Below are 14,991 nucleotides of genomic sequence, written 5' to 3' on the forward strand. Positions count from 1 at the left end.
AAGGGAGCCAGTCCCTCCAACAAATACTCCGCATTCAAAGAGTTTCCTGCACATATTCCTCCTAATCTGGAGTTAAGAGGAGCAAGAGGTGTCCCAGGGCCCAAGAGTAGAACAAGGATGGGTAACTCTAGAAGTGTTTGTATGTAACAGGCTCTGATCTGGCCCTGACCCCTGCCTCTACTCTGGACTTCCATGAAGAGAGGTTCATTGCCTAAGAGGGCAGGAACTTGGCTGGAGTTCTGCCTTCATTCTTCATGTTGAGAAACCGTTAAGTTTGCCTCCTACTCTTTGTTCCCTTTGGCCAATGACCCCACTCTCTGGGAACAGGATCTTGGTGACTTTCTCTGGAATCTCGTAAGGGATAAGTGCTTTGTGTCTGAGACAACCTCAGGTAAACGGACCAAGACGTGCCTCCCACAGTCATGAAGAGAAGCTGGAGGGCCAAAACCTATAAAGTTGGGCACTAAAGCTGCTCAGGCTGCCGAAGAGACAGCGGAGAGACCCTGGAGACAGCTACTGTCCCCTCTGCCCAGTGCTCTGGCCCTAATCACAGTGCCTCACCTTTCCCAGAGTTAGCCTGTGTTTCAAATGCATACGATCGGCGCTGGGGGGACGTAACGGGCTCAGGGAGCTGGGGTTCTCTCGGGGGCAGACTAAACCGACTCCGGGGTCCAGACTCTTCTGTGCCTTCAGCCGGGAGCTCCAGGCAGCTAAGGGGCCGAGGACAATAGGCAGGGATCATGCTATAGGGGGAGGTTTTGGGGATGAGGCTGTAGTCCCCAGCCCCAGTACAGGTCTGGGTCCGCCGAACTGCCTGAGCTTCAGTCCTCTGGCGGTCCCGGGCCAGGGCCACAGCAGCATCAAAGGAAAGACTGCCCCCATTCCTCCAAGAGGAGCGGGAGGCTCGGGACCCCCAGGCCCATTCCCCAGGAGTTCCATCAAGCCGGCCAGGCCTTGGGCATGGGTTTGCTGGTGCCACGTGGATCTTGCCACACATTGCACTGGGCATCTTGGCAAACTGTGGTTTGGGGGGCACCACAGGCACAGAGCGGACCTGTTGGACCTGAACCAGGGTGGAAGCCAGGCGCATGCTCACACCACCAGCTGAGCCAAGGGGACTGGGCTGCCCCTCAGTATCCATCTCCTCTGGCCGGCGTGGCTGTGGGGCTGCCTGTTCTGTCTCAGAGGACTGGGCATTGCCCTCTTTGGCACTGTCAACCTCCAGGGACTCTACAGGTGACACTTCAGGGAGGGAGTCCTCTTCTAAATGGTCACCTCCAGCCCTCTGGTCTCCCTCAGCTTCTCCGTCTCCACACTCCCGTTCCTTGCTGACCTCCCCTGCTCCTCCTTCAGCTGCTTCTTCTGGGACTCTGCTATCTTCACCATCTCCTTGGTCTTCTCTTGCCCCTTGGTTCTCATCCCCCCCCTGCCCTTTGACCTCATCTTCTCTGCCTCCTTCAGCCTCTTGTTTGTGTACAACTTCCCAGCTCTCTTCAGCAGTTTGGTTTTCCTGGGCCCCATCCTCTGGGTCCCTCCCGGCTTCTCCCTGGGCTTCATCTCCTTCCTCAGCCTCTTCTTCTCGCTCAGTCTTTCTTTCCTTCCCCTGGTCTTTACCCTGCTCCCCTCCTGTTTCCTCCACACCCTTAGCTTCCTCCATACTCTCATCCTCCTGCTGACCTTTGGACTCCTCTCCCTTGGCCTCTGTCTCCTCTCTCTCTTCCCCGCATCTTTCGCTCAAACTGTCAATCACCTTTTGGCTTCCCTCAGCCTCCACTCCGTCCTCACTGGCCTCTGCACCCTCCACTTCACTCTCTGGGCTCCCCTCAGCCTCCTCCCTGATGTCCCCTCTACTTCCAGGCTCAGCCTCCTTGTCCTCCTCAACTTCCCAGAACACCTGTTCTCCGTCAGCCTGTCCTAGAGCCTCCTGTCTTCCAGACCCTGTTCCCTTTTCCTCTAGACTGCCTGAACCCTCCCAGGTCGGGAGTTCGGGCCCCAAAAGGGGACTTAGGTCATCATAGGCACTCAGGAAGACTTCCTCCCCACTTTCCTCCTCTGCTTCAGGCCTGGAGCCAGGAGAGTCCAGGGAACAGCAGGTGGGAGCCAGGACAAACTGCGCCTCATCCAGAGACAGGTCATCCAGGGGTGGCTCCACAGAGAACTCCTCCACCTGTAAGCACAGCATCGTGGCTCAGGACCAGGTGGCCCTGTCCACCCTCTGGATTCCTTAGCACCCCCAAACCCAGCACAGCGCCTCCTTACCTGAGGCCCAACTCCCAGGAGCTCCTCCAGGTAGCCCATCCCAGGGTCGTCCTCCCCAGGGGAGAAGGCTGCTCCTGCTGGTCCTGCCTTGGCCACCTCCCCATCCACCACCCCCACCCACTCGGCCTCTGAGCTGCTTGAGTCCTCTAGGAAGGAGAAGGAATCCTGCACCTCCTGGGACAGGCAGTCCTCCAGGGCAGGGGTCATGTCCGCTGGGCCTGAGTCAGCCAGGGGACCTGGGGCTGGACTTGCCTCCAACTTCTCATCTGTTGGGAGAAAGGTAGTCCCAGGAATACAAAGGTCAAGACCAGCCCTGACCCTTTCCAATGTGAGTCTTCCTAGCATTGCTACAGTATGGGCCCAACATTCCCAGCATAGATACTCCATGTGGCCGATCCTCTCAGACCAATATCCCTAACTATTGGCTATAGCCACCTTTATTGAGCTCCTACCAGGTGCCAAGCACTGTGCTATACATTTTATAATGCATTATCTTATTTTCTCCATAAAACAACCCTATAATGTAGGGTATTTACCCCCATTTTATACATGAGGAAAGTGAGACTCAGAGAGAATTGTCCACGGTCACACAAACAATGAGTGGCACAGCCAAAATTTGAATCCAAGACTACTTAACTCTATAGCCCTTATCCTTACCCAGTACCCAGTGCTGCCTCAGTACTTCTCATTATTGACACTTCAGCAACTGGAGTCAGAGCAAAGATCAGATCCCAGCTCTGCCACCTCCTACCAAATTGCTTAACCTAAGTCTCAGGTTCCACTGCTGTAATATAAGGATAACAACAATACCTGTGTCAACATTATGAGAAAATGAAATGAGCTAATGCCTTCAAAGTCCTTAACAAAGCACATCATAAACTCTCAACAAATGTTAGCTATTAGTATTAATATTATTATTATTACCAACATCTATGATATATTCCCACTTTGTACTTAGTAATCCCTGCTGTATATATCTGACACAGATCCCCATTCTTGGGTATATCAGTGATCTAAGTCTGCCAGAGATCCTCTCTGCAAGAATTTCACACAACCTGATAATATTACTGGATTCCCCCAATCTTGAATCCGGGGAGGCAGCTAAAGATAACCACCCAAAGCCCAGAGCAGATTCCACAGCATCGGAGCCTCAGCCTAGCGTTCTAGTCCCCTCTCCCAGCCCTGGGCAATCCTTGAATCCTCACCTGGGGGGCCAGGGCCAAGGCCAGGGCCAGAGCCAGGGCCAGAGCCAGGGCCAGAGGCAGGGCTTGGCCGGGGCTGTAGGGTGGGGTACTCAAGACCACGGGCAAACCCGGCCAAGGAGACGTTAGAGATGATGCCTGGGGATATGTTGAGCATAGAACTGATGTGTGGTGGGAGGTTGACATCATAGGGCTCTGAGATGTGGACGCCGGCACGGCGCTGTGCATGGCTGCTGCCCCCAGCACGGATTGCTGACCGCCCAGGTCGTGGTGTGCCGGGCTCAGAGCTCGTGCCTCCCAGTGCCTCCGTCTCAGGCTCCTGTTCACTCTCTGCTGCATCCACAGAATCATTCTCCAAGCTCGCCAGCAGCAGTGGGACTGGCCGAGGACTGCTGCGTCCCACCAGCCCCTCTGGCTCTGTGGAGGAGAGAGAGGTAGGCAACAGCCTCTGCAAGGGGACTGGACACCTCAGAAAGGCTCTGGAGAGTGCCCTCTGTTTTCTCTAGCCTGGAAGACACCAGGCCCAGCTTCCCTTAGCCGCTACTGCAAACCTTACACAGCCAGCAGGTCAGAGGTCACCCCACCAACATCTACTTAGGAACCCCCTTCCCTCCCTGGAGGTACAGTCACTAGCCGTCACTACCCGCACCCCACCCTGACACACACACACACACAAGAGTGCACACCTGTACTCACCATCACTGACCCCAGCCACGGCACTCAGTGAGTCCATGCTCTTGGCTGGCCGCAGACTCCCCTTATCAGATTTGTCCTCTGCAAGACAGGGACGTGCGTAGAGCCAGGGCCTGGCACACCCTCAGCAGAGCTCCCCCTACATCTCCCCAGACTTACCCCTGTCCTCAGCCCCCCGTGGAAGTTTACGCTTGGTCTCATGGCCAGAACGACCCAGATTGAAGATGGATCTCCACTTCCTGACCTTCAAAGACCCCTTCCTCCTGGAGGGGATGGAGAAATCACTGCAATTGGAGCCTGGTGGCCAGTGCAGGGGAGGAGGGCCCAGGAAGAAGGCCTTACTTGTGCTCTGCAATCTCTATGATAGTGTGATAAGGCCGCATCTGTGGGGGTCCATCACCAGCCTGCAGGATGCTAGGCAGGTGGTAGGGCAGGGATCGAGGCATAAGGTCCTCGGGGCTGCCTGACACCCGGACCCCTGGAAGTGATCGCCATCCACTTTCCACCTCACCACCTAGGAAAAGAAGAGGAATTGGCCAGCCAGGAACAGCGAGAGGGCTATGGGTACCGAGCTCCTCACTGCACCCTCCCACTCACCAACTACCATGCTAGGGATATACCTGGAGGCAGACCCTCTGTGTCTAGCTCCTCAAGAGGGAGTCCTCAGGGCCAAAGGGAGCCAGGAGATCCCAGGACATTGGCCCAGTGGGCCGGGGGTGGGAATGATCCTTCACTAGCCTTGAGAACCAGGATGGATGGTGATTAAGAGGTCAAGTTATGCCCTGGACGGAGAGCAGAAGAGGCCTACTCAAGTCCTGACTGCACCATTCTCTCTGCAGGGTCTTGTCCACGTGACCATAAGCAACAACACTTTATGAGACCCAGTTCTGTCATCTGCAAAGCAGGGAGACTGAACTAGATGATCTTGGAGGCTCTCTATAACTCTGACATGACTCCCAGACAGAGAGTGGTGATTTGGTGAGTTGGAAGGACACTGACCAGAGAGAGCCGCACCCTCAAAGAGCTGGTCCACATGTGTGAGGATGAACTCGACGACAATGGACTGCACCCGCACCTCCATGAAGGCTGCTGTCCCATTGAAGCCTGAGGCCTCTATGTCCTTAGACCTGTGGAGGTGTGGAGTTATTCTCCCCCAGCCCCACCACACTTCCCCATTCGAATTCTCCCTAAAAATATCTTATACCCTTTCCCCTGAATGCCATTAACCCCATCTCCACCTCTTAATCTACATGCATGATTCAAGTCTCAAATGGCCACTTCCTCCAGGAAGCCTTCTTGGACACCCTCCTCAGGATTAATCTCTACCTCCTCTGCACACCAGGGTGCCTTGTGTATAACGAATCTCAGGACTTCTCATAGTCTGCCTTGCACCACGGGGAGTGACATGCAGCCCACTTCTCCAAGACATTTGCTCAACAAACGTTTGACAAGGATCCCCCCCACCCCTTCCTGCTCCAGTCCCTGAGCTAAGTGATGCAGTGTAAGATAACACAAAGGTCTGGGAATTTCCTGGCAGTCCAGTGGTTAGGACTCCGTCCTTCCACTGCAGGGGGCACGGGTTCGATCTTTGGTCAGGGAACTAAGATCCCGCATGCCACTCAGTGTGGACAAAAAAGAAAAAAAGAAAGCACAAAGGCTCTGTCCTTAGGGACTTTACTCAAGCTCAGAGAAGGGGCTCACGTGGGTGAGCTCCATCGCACTCAATGTGATCCTGAAACTTCCTGTTCTCACCGGGTGAGACCCCTCTCCAGTGCACCCACACAACCACACCCCATCCTCGAGCAGCTTCCCAGGGGCTAGGCTCTGCCAGGATCCCCACTCACGCACCCACCTCAGCAGGTTGGGGGCCCACACGATGGCCAGGTTGCGGGCGTGCATGTTGGTCTGGGCACTCAATGAGGCCATGTGCACCAAGTGCCGCATGAGGAACTCCAGGGTCCTGCAGAAAGGGGCCGTCATGGGGGTAGAGCTCACAAAGGGAGCACTCAGGCAGAGGCAGGATTGAGGTGTGGGAGCAGGAAGAGAAGTGACAAGTCAAGGCCCCAGGTGGAGAGAGAGGCTGGGCTGAGTGGGGTAAGTCGGGACTCTGGGTGGGAAGGAGTCCCACACACCTGTAGTTTGGGACAGGGAGTTCTCGAAGCACCTCTAGGATCTTGACCAAGCGCTCAGGTTCCAGTTGCACTGCCACAGCCTCCTGGTTGAAATCAAGGAGCAGGAGTCAGTGACCCAGCGCTGCCCCTGCTTCCTCCCCAGAGTTCTGAGCCAAACTCTCAGAAACACTCTGTGCTGCACTCCACTCCATCCCCCAGGTTGAATCTTCGAAGCACACTGACGTAGAATTTGGGTCCCCCAGGACCTGCCGATGAATCTTGGCTATGCCACTTAATAGCTTTGTGACCTTGAGCCACTCACTGCCACTCTCTGCCTTCGCATCCTCATCAGTAGTGCTCTGGTTCTGGAACACATCAGGTTCCACCCTGTGGGTGCCCCAGGGGCCATGGAGTTGATTTCAAGGTGTCCAGGAAGGCCCATGCCCACCCATTCTGTCCTGTATGGGCTGAATGGCATGCCCTGGTATTCAGGGTCTCTAAGTGATGTCATGCTCAATAAAATGCAACTTAATTTAAAAGTGTTACTCAATTCAAGAGAGCGCTTTTGTCATGTATTTTCTTTTTCAAAAGATGTTGAACACACGATCACAGTTCATGGAAGGGCACGCTTGAAAAAATCATTGACTTCCTAAAAGGGTTCTCATTCCCTTAAATGTAGGGAAGCTCCGGTCTAGGTGATTTCCAAGGGCTTTCCATCTTCTGCTCTCTGTCTGACCTCTCCTCTCCCCCAATCTCACCCTGCACTGTGTGCACTTTGCAGGGAAAGGAGGAACAATGAAGAGCAGAGGGACAGGGGAGGGCAGAGGTAGCAGGGCTACGAGACTTGTAAGGGAGGGGTCTTTTCATTTTCATGTGGTCTCTGTCATGCAGGATCCCTAGAACTCGGTCTGGCATTGGACATATCTGGGATGCCAAAACCACAGAGGTCACCCTCAGCCTTCTCTTCCCCCCACCCCGCTGTCACTCAACTCACAGCAAACTTGTCATAGAGCCGGTAAGTGAGCAGGGGGTCTGGCAGCTCTCTGAAATAGGCCTTGCACAGGGAGGAGACGCAGTGAATGTCCTGAAGGTAAACATCTCGCCGCAGGTCTGGCTTCCGCTCAGCCTCAAACTCCTGCCTGGGGAGGTGCAGAGTGGTCAGGAGTGGTGACGGTCTGGGGAGATGGAGGGACCCTCACCTACATTAAATCTATGATTTGAGGGACCCTCACCTAGGGAGAGCTGTAGAGATGAGCTCCAGGCAGGGTCAAGGGTCAACATGTATGAATCTTGGAAGGAAGAGGTTGGGGCGTGTGTATACGTGAGGCAGCAAGTATAAGGCATTGTGTCTGTCAACGTGCAGAGTGGATGTTGAGATGGGTAAGTGGATAGGTGAATGGATCTATGCATGAACAAGGGTACATATCAGGATGTAGAGTCGGTGTGAGTAGCAATGTAGGGGCATGTAGGAGTCGGTAGAAGTGGAGGAATGAGCCTAAATGTGTGTTTCTGGGTATGTGTAAAGATGGAGCAATGTAACTCTCAGACGGGAACATAAGTGTAAATCTTCATGACCTTGGATTAGGCAACAGTTTCTTGGATATGACACACCAAAAGCACATGCAACCAAAGGAAAAAAATAGATCAATTTAACATCAAAATTACAAACTGTTGTGTACCGAAAGACCCTATCAAGGAAATGAAGACAACCCACAGAATGGGAGAACATATTTGCAAATCATAGATTTAATAAGTGTCTAATATCCAGAATACATAAAGAACTCTTACAACTCAAAAGACACAAATAACCTAATTTTTAAATGAGCAGAGATTTGAATAGACATTTCTCCAAAGATACACAAATGGCTAATAAGCACATAGAAGGTGTTCGACATAATTAGGTATTAGGGAAATGCAAATACAGATGAAATATCACTTCACACACATTAGGGTGGTTATAATCAAAAAGACACACAGTAACAAGTGTTGGCTGGGATGTGGAGAAATTGGAACCCTCATACATTGCTGGTAGGAATGTAAAATGATGCAACTCCTATAGAAAACAGTTTGGCAGTTTCTTAAAAAGTTAGACATAGAGTTACCATATGACCCAGAAGTTCCACTCTTAGGTATATACTCAAGAGAACTGAAACCATATGTCCACACAAATACTTGTACACAAATGTTTATAGCAGCATTAATCATAACAGCCAAAAGGTGGAAACAACCCAAATAGCCATCAACTGATGAATGGGTAGACAAATGTGATAATGCCACACAATGGAATACTATTCAGCCATAAAAAGAAATGAAGTACTGGTACCTGCAACAATACGCACGAACCCTGAAAACATGCTAAGTAAAAAAAGCCAGACACAGAAATTTACAATTATATGATTCCGCTTATATGAAATGTCCAGAATAGGCAACTCCATAGAGACAGAAAGTAGACTAGCGGTTGCCAGGGGCTGGGGGAGAAGGGCAATGTGGAGTGACTGCTAAAGGGTACAGGGTTTCTTTTGGGGTTGATGAAATGCTCTGGAATTAGATAACGGTGGTTGCACAACCTTGTAAATGTACTAAAAACCACTGAATTACACATTTTTTTTGAATTATACATTTTTAAATGGTGAATTTTATGGCATGTGAATTATATCTAAATTTGTTTTTAAAGCTGGGTGGGTGCATGTGGGAGGGGAGGTGTGTGTGTGTGTGTGGGTACATGCGTGTGCACACACACATGCATGCATGCAAGCTAGCCTGTGGGGAGTGTGGGGCATGGTGTCAACCTTTCCCGAGGAGACTAGAGCTCCTCCCTTGGACAGTATCTATCATTTATGTTTCCTTCTCCCCAAATCCCCTCACCCCTATGGTTCCTGGCCTCCTGGCCACAGAGCCCTCCCCTCACTGCCTGACTCACCGGAGCTTCTGGATGTTGGAAGAGACCCCTGAGAGGCGGTAGATCCCATCCACCACTCCATACTCCTCCACAAACTCTGCACAGCTCCTTAGCACCTGGGGCACTGGGAACACAGATGGGGCAGAGAAAGAGAAATCAGAAGGTCTGGGAGGTCAGAGACTACAGGGGGTCTGAGAAATGGATGTGTCAGGGAAGGGGGCTTGGGAAGACTGAAGGCAAAGCTCGTGGAATAAAAACTTGTCAGAAAGATTCTTGCAGGACATCAGGTCCAGCCTGCCAACCCGTTACAATCTCTCTGCCCATTGGGTCTAGCGTCTCGGCATAAACTCCCCCAGTAAGGGGGAGCTCACTGCCTCCCCAGACTGCCCATTTCTGTTAGAAAGTTCTGCCTTTGTTGACCTGAAATTCTCTCTCTGTAATTACTAGTTGCTTTTACAGAAATTTTAAAGGGATAGCGATGTGATTGCAAGAGGACTCAGGGTGAAGGACTGGTCTCGAAAGCGCGTTTATGTAACACTTTACATAAGATAAAGGAACGTTAGCTCTTGCAACCAAAATGGAACAGAGCTGATGGGCATTATTGTGAAGCACCTCTTCTGGTGAGCGAATGCATGGATCTTAGATCTGCCATAGGAAGGTACATGAAATTGTGACAGACCTTCAGACAGGTCAGTTCAGGAGAGAAACAACTATATGCCAAGCACTATGCATTAGACATGAAAACTGAGGATCGTAGAAGTAGTGAGTGTGCAGTATCACCCAGCTAGAGCCAGCATTCAAATCCAAGAGTGCAAAAAGTTGTATTCTCTCTCCCTTCTTCGGAGCCCTTCCCAGTTACTAGACTGTAAGCTCCTTAAGGACAAGATCTAAGTGTGACCCATCCTGCTGTTCCTCATCTTATTTGTCATGGTGTCTCAGTTGTGGGAAATCCTCAGAAACCGTGTGTTGAACCTCATCTCCACAAGGCCACATAGTTATCTCTCTAAAGCACTTCCATGCTTTACTTCTTTTTTTTTTTTAAAGCACTTCCATGCTTTAAATCCTTTGCTACGTACACACTCTGCTCCACCCCAATCTTCAATGCTTAGCTTACAAACACAGAATAAAATAGAAGCTCCTCAACATGGTATACTGTATAAGACCTTTCACAAACCAGGTCCAGCTGCCATTCCAGCCTTAGCTCCAGACAGCTCCCCCAATAAATCCTATGATCCAGCGCTTTCCTACTCCCTGAACAAGCCTTGGTACCATCACTCATGTTTTCCCTTGCCTGGAAATGCCCTCCTCTCTGTCTCTGCCTGGTGAGCCCCTATGCATTCCTCAAAACACACTTCAGACATCACTTCCAATTCTGAATGCTTCGCTTACATCCGTATTATACTTCCCAAGGTCCTTTGCTTATATCTGTACATAGTACTTATTGTACTTTGTTATGATTTGTATATTTTGTATCTATACCTTCTGACAAATAGTAACATCCTCCCCAGCGTCTAGCACAGTGTTGAAACAGAGCAGGTGCTCAAAAGATGCTTATTAAATTACTCAGTGAATTAGTCAATGAACTGGAGCTTTAATAGAGAATATTGCCTAAGACAAAACATTGAGTCCAATTAACTGAGACTCACCAGAGAAATTCCTGTCATGTGTTAGTGTCAGAAAAAGCTGTGCTTCTCCTAAGCCACCTATTTTTTTCTTATGGGCTTTATGAATTTCATACCTGATTATGTTTACCTCTTAAACTACCAGGAAGCTCAGAGCCCATATCTTGCAACCATATAGAACCACCTGAAATGCATTTCTAGGTACTGATCTTACCCTTCCTGTTTTCCCTTCAACTCAATTCCTTCAGTCATTTATTCTTTTTGTAAAGTTTTGGGTTTTGCAAGTCATCCATCTCAAGCTCTTTGTGGAATTAAGTAAGTTAGAAATACAGATTGAAGAAAATCAAGAAATCCATCAAACACTATTTTAAACCCTCTTTATATGACCTGGGGTCCACACCCTTTACCCTCCTGCACCCCAGAGCCAGGATTTGGGTGAGACAAGGAAAGCATCAAGGCTGCAAAATTTAAGCACTCACTCTTAGGGTTGTGCAAGTGCCAACTGTGCACATGCACGATCTTGAGAGTGAATGCCTCCTTAAGAAAGAAGCACCTAGGACTTCACTTGCCTGGCCCTGAGTGTGAGAGTTTCCTTACATTTTGCACCCTAGTCACCTCTCTTGCCTCACCTTAGTCCTGGCTCTACAGTTCACCATCCATCCCTTCAGGACCTCTGCCCATTTGCCAGGGTCCCCTGACCTCAGGTTCCCAGCACTGAATGAAGAGATGAGGCAGACCCTCCTGGTTCAAGCTGTTGCTCTACTCTTGGGTGAATAATGCTACCCCAACTCTTTCGGCCATCACTCTGTTGACTCATAAATAGTTCGCTGTCACCTAAACCCCAGGTTGTTTTCACAGTAACTGCAGTCAGTCCAGGTCTTCTCCATCCCATCCTTCTCTGTTGATTTTGAGTCTCCACAGGAGGCCTTTGAAGAAGGCATGCCTTTAAAGAAGGCATTTGAGAGCCTAAGGAGTCAGAGCCATAGAGGAAATGGGTCAAGGAGATGGGAGAAGAGATAATAGGATCAGAGGGATGGAGGAGTCAAGGAGACAGAGATAAGAGAAATGGGGTCAGAGGTAAAAGTTAGAGACATAGTTGGGGTGGTAGAGTCAAAGGGTGGGTCAGGGAGGAGGGCCTGAAGCTTAGGAAACTGGAGAATTGGAAACCTGAACAAGATCTCAAAGAGATAAATATTAGGAAAAGGAAGAACTCAATTCATATAAGGGCTCGGGGAGGAAGAGACCCACCTAGGGCAAAGAGCTGGGAGAGGGTGCTGAGATGGAGCGAAGCTGCAAGGATGGGGGAAACCAAGATAATCAGGGAGGATAAGTTAACCACAAACACAGCTCTCCTGGCCTGGGCTTTCATTTTTGCTGGATCTTGGCTTAAAGAGAGAAGCCATCACTGGTCTCTCTCTGTCCTTCCACTTTCCACCTGTCTATGCTAGGAGGAGCTGGGAGAAGGGGAGACGGCTGCCACCGCTGCTCTGGTGCCCAACATACTCCTCCCCCCCTTGGACTCAGGTGAGGTTCTGGTGAAGGGCAGGAGGTGCTTGGCTCTCTCTCTCTGGGATTCACTAGGATCAGGACCCAGCAACCAGATGCCTATCCCTTCCAGAGAACATGTCCCTCACCTTCTGGGAATGCCGACAGAGGCCAGGAAGGGATACAGGAGTGGGATCTGGGCTGGCTGTGAGTTCAGTGTCTCAACATGAGGTTGGCAGGGGGTCCACAGGGAAGGACAGCGCCAGGATGAGGAGGCTGAACTGAGGGTTTGCAGAGAACTGGAAGAACATCAGCCCCAATTAAATCATGGGGCCCTCACACAAGAGCCGTCATTCTCAAGAGGCATCCCTTGTAAAGGAGTCAACCCCACACTGGCGGCTGGGCTGTGCCCTGTTAGAAAAGAAAGAAAGGCACAGAGAAGCCACTTCGGCTGTTTAACACCCTTCCTTGGGGCCTGGGCTTTCCCTTAACTGAGGTCAGTGGGATGGGGGCCTCTGGGGGAGGAGAAAAGGGGAAGGAGGTGTCTGGGGACACAGGGGCGGGGCTAAGAGCAGGAAATGAGCTGGGAACCACCATCACCCTCCCTCCACTGCAGGCGCACAGCCCAGAGCAGAGGACAAAGAGGAAATGACAGATTGGGGTGGAGGTGGGGGAGAAATCATGCCCTTCTTTGGGAGGAGGTCGAAGTACCAAAAAACAAGCTGGGCTGGGCAGTCAGGATACCTGCGTTCAATTCCAAATCATCAAGAAATGTTTTTGAGTGTCTACTCCTCACCAAGCACAGCTGGGAGCCAGTGTTGTCCCTGGTCCTGGGCGTTTCCAAGCGCCCTCCAAGGTAACTCAGGGAGGATGCTTTCCACAGACAGTCCTCACCCCCACCCTCCTTTGTACCCTCTACCCCCATCTTCACACCAGGCCTCAGGCCATCTCTCTTACGGTTCTGGTGTTCCCATTTTAGCAGCTTCTCCCCTCACCTTCCACTTTGAACCTGTTTCTCCTTTGCACAGAGAAAACCGGAGAATCAGAGAGACTGAGGGAGGGGACTATCCCCACCCTGCACCTGTGGCCCAGCAAGGCTGCAGAGGGATCAGAGCCCCATAACCTCGTCTCCTCCAACCAGGAAACACCCATCCTCCTCATGTGCCATCCTCAGGCTCTCCAGGGGCCCTTCTCCTGTCTTTTTTCATTCAGACCTAAGGACCATCCATGCCCCTTCAGCCACTCATCTCCTGACCCTGTCCCCTCAGCCTTCCTCTCCTGTCCCCCAGCTGTCATCTTCTCACCTCTGTTTCTTCTACCTCTCCTGGGTCTCCAGTCTCTCCCTCCTCTCCTCTCAGTGCTCCCTCGGTGCCCCCATTCTCATCACCAGTCTCTTCACCCCCAGGCAGTCACACAAGGCTCTTCGCTGAGCCACATTTCCTGCCCTGCCTGCTCATCAGCTTCCTGGGGGTGACCCCAAGCCACTGCCCCTTCTCCATGAGCTCCTGGAAGCTGCTTCTGTACCCTCAGCCCAGATCAGGCTGGAGAAGCTCCACGTCTCCCCCTCCACCCGACAGCAGCTCCGGGTTGGCCTCCTTACCCTCCTGGCCTGAGTGCTGCAGGTGCTCCTGCAAGTCACACCCAAACACCCGCTCCTTCGAGCTGCCCTTCTTCTTTCCTTTCTGCCGAGACTTCATGGCCGGAGCCCCAGGGCTCTGGCCCGGCCACCTCTGTCCCCTAAGACCTTTGCCCTACTAGTCCCCCATGGGATCCCAAGCCAGCCTCTGGGCTTGGCCTGGCCCCAGGGGGGCAGGGCTCGGAACTGGAGGTGGAGGGTGGCCTGGGCAACGGGCAGCAGCTCCTGCCTCTGGGGCCCCGGCCACACGGAAGTGGCTGTGGAAGAGGAAGCTGCCAGGACCCCGGCAAGAAGTTGTGTCTCGTGGCCGGGCCTGGCACTCGCCCTTCTCGCCCTGCTCAGCCCTGGGGGGCAGGAAGCTGTGCAGCTCCTTAAACCCGCTTCCTGTTAGAGCATCTTTGCAACCACAGAGCTGGGGTGGGGGAGGTAGCTGACATTCACATCCTCACCCATTGCTGGGCCTCCACTCATTGGTCAAGAGGAGGTGATGTCAGAGCCCTGGTGTGGGTGGTAGCGCCTGCGGCGTGAGCAGGTGACTGACACCCTTGGAGACCAGAATTCTGGGGTCTGAGGTGGAGACCCGAGACTTGCCTAGGAGCAGAGCAACACAGGGCTGTGCAAGGCATACCCAGGAGGGGGGATGCCCAGGCTTTGGCCCTGACCGGCCTGTAGTCTCAGTCAAGTCACATGACTTTGCTGAGCCTCAGTTTCAACACATATAAAAAAATGAAGAGAGTGGACTAAGATGATCTTTAAATCTTTCCAACTCTAACATTCTGTGGAACTCCTTTGAATTTTGGGTTCTTTGACTGTAAAAAGTTTACACTGTTGTCTACTTTCCAGGCCTGTTGTAGTGAGACTCCAATACAATACAGGATATAAAATACTGCCAACTAAGGCACTGCCTGTCCTGGAAGGGCTTATAGTTCCACTGTCCGACCTCGACTCTCAGAGATGGCTGAAGGTCTTGTGGAGGCCGTTTCTTTTCCCCCGTCCCCCATATAGTTCCAGGCGAACTAATTCCTCCCCTACTTGGGACCACAAGGAGGATGGTGCTGAGACAGACAGCACTGAGGTTCAGGAC

The 14,991-nt window shown here is 51.7% G+C and overlaps 1 protein-coding gene across 2 annotated transcripts; it reads right to left on the reverse strand.

The window, feature by feature from the left end:
• Positions 1–417: 417 nt before the first annotated feature.
• ARHGAP30 (Rho GTPase activating protein 30) lies at positions 418–13,968 on the reverse strand. Of its 2 annotated transcripts, XM_068538323.1 has the most exons (13): positions 13,872–13,968; positions 9,186–9,288; positions 7,260–7,404; positions 6,287–6,369; positions 6,007–6,114; positions 5,154–5,281; positions 4,497–4,668; positions 4,314–4,417; positions 4,158–4,235; positions 3,465–3,878; positions 2,260–2,525; positions 1,819–2,167; positions 418–1,167 (listed from the first exon to the last, which is right to left on the reverse strand). In XM_068538323.1, exons 1-13 carry the CDS (start codon positions 13,966–13,968, stop codon positions 548–550), a joined length of 2,667 nt encoding a protein of 888 aa, XP_068394424.1. In that variant the 3' UTR covers positions 418–547. The 2 variants fall into 2 exon arrangements, with proteins under 2 accessions (XP_068394424.1, XP_068394423.1); XM_068538322.1 differs by having other exon boundaries at positions 418–2,167.
• Positions 13,969–14,991: the final 1,023 nt, after the last annotated feature.

Source organism: Eschrichtius robustus, chromosome 3, assembly GCF_028021215.1.
Source record: "Eschrichtius robustus isolate mEscRob2 chromosome 3, mEscRob2.pri, whole genome shotgun sequence".
Taxonomy (NCBI): domain Eukaryota; kingdom Metazoa; phylum Chordata; class Mammalia; order Artiodactyla; family Eschrichtiidae; genus Eschrichtius; species Eschrichtius robustus.